At 39.4% G+C, this 1,457-nt stretch overlaps 1 protein-coding gene across 1 annotated transcript in view; it reads right to left on the bottom strand.

Moving 5' to 3' along the window:
* The window catches only part of LOC107757621 (pleiotropic regulator 1-like), a 16,660-nt gene that overhangs the window by 7,148 nt on the left and 8,055 nt on the right, over positions 1 to 1,457 (bottom strand). Inside the window, exons 4-5 of the mRNA XM_016575156.1 lie at positions 1,027 to 1,080; positions 849 to 942 (exon numbers count right to left, since the gene is read on the bottom strand). Coding sequence (XP_016430642.1) covers positions 849 to 942; positions 1,027 to 1,080 — 148 coding nt within the window. The remainder of the gene's footprint in view (positions 1 to 848; positions 943 to 1,026; positions 1,081 to 1,457) is intronic.

The raw sequence follows: 1,457 nt of genomic DNA, 5'->3' as shown, positions 1-1,457 counted from the left end.
CAGTAATGAAACACTGTCTAAGCTGTTCGCCAATCACAGCGCACCGGGACAGCTAACCAATCACAACACATTTTGTTTTTCGGAAGGCGGACCTTCATCAAAGCCGGAACTAATCTGTGTCAGGCTGGTGAGAAAGGTGTTGTAATAATGTAAATTATGTGAAAAATAATGAGTTCTTCGAACCACCAAGCATGAGAGCATGTTCTAGTACACCCCCAAAACAAAATCAAGACTTTGTAAAAGAGCATAATAGGACCCCTTTAAAGAACACTGGCTTGATTAAATGGTTTTTCACACACTTTTCCCAAAAAAAAAATTATTGATTATTTCAAAGGGTTACTAATGACACATCATTTGGATATTTTCATGTCTGGGAAAAATTTGGGATTAAACGGGCTAAAATGCGTTTTCAACATAAAGTTAAGTGGTTTTCATTACCCATTTTACTCTTAGTAATTTAATAATTTAATAATTTAATAAATTTCATAATTTAAAAGTTTAGTGCAGAAGTATCGAATCGGTATCGATATCGACGATACTGCCTTGAAAAATATCGGTATCGTATCGAAAACAAAATAAGGGGTATCGCCCATCCCTCATGCACTGGGTGTTACAAGGTGACGAGCTACATTGTGTACTTTTAAAACGCGAGCAGCCGTCAGAGGTTTGCAGTAAATGCACACAAGCTCACCTCCGCATTTGAGTCGCTTATAACATGCACTTGGGCCATAGAAACAAGCACAGCAATCCTGAAAGCCCTTTTTATTTTCAATTCGCAATTTCATCAGGATATTAAAAAGACACCAAATTTAGAATCAGTTATGAAGGGTGTGTGTTTAGTTTTTCACCTTGCTTGAGCGGGAGGAAGAGCCAGAGCCATGGAGTGAACACCTGCTTCACTGGGCATCTTCTGCAGCTGTGTATCTGCAGTGAGGGCCACTCCTGAAAACATTAGGAGGAAAAAAAACTCCATTAGGCCAGTTCTGTGTAACTGATTTAAATGCTCTCAGGATTAAACGCTCTTACCCGGAGCAGATGGATACGGATGAGTTCCGGTCACCAAATAATCTGGACTAGCATCTGAATAAATCAAGAACAACAATTACAGCGAACTGAGAAGTCAGTGTTGCTATTTCACGAACAAACTTTTTGTTTAGTCACTAAAGCAACATTAAAGGGGTCATATGATGCGAGTTTTCCTTTCTCTTTGGAGTGTTACAAGCTCTTGGTGCATAAAGAAGATCTGTAAAGTTGCAAAGACTAAAGTCTCAAACACAAAGAGATATTCTTTATAAAAGTTAAGAGTCAGCCACGCCTACCTAAAACGCCTCGTTCTAACACGCCCCACATGTCTACATCACGATGTGGGAAGATTGCATAACGCCGCCCAAATGTTCAAGCAAAGAAAGAAGGCTTAACTTTTATTCTCACTGTAGTATTGTTGCTGCTGCCGCCAT

This window comes from Sinocyclocheilus rhinocerous, unplaced genomic scaffold, assembly GCF_001515625.1.
Source record: "Sinocyclocheilus rhinocerous isolate Xijiao unplaced genomic scaffold, SAMN03320098_v1.1 scaffold323, whole genome shotgun sequence".
Classification (NCBI taxonomy): domain Eukaryota; kingdom Metazoa; phylum Chordata; class Actinopteri; order Cypriniformes; family Cyprinidae; genus Sinocyclocheilus; species Sinocyclocheilus rhinocerous.
Note: the sequence above shows the minus strand (reverse complement) of the source record. Positions and strands in the feature narration are given on the sequence as shown.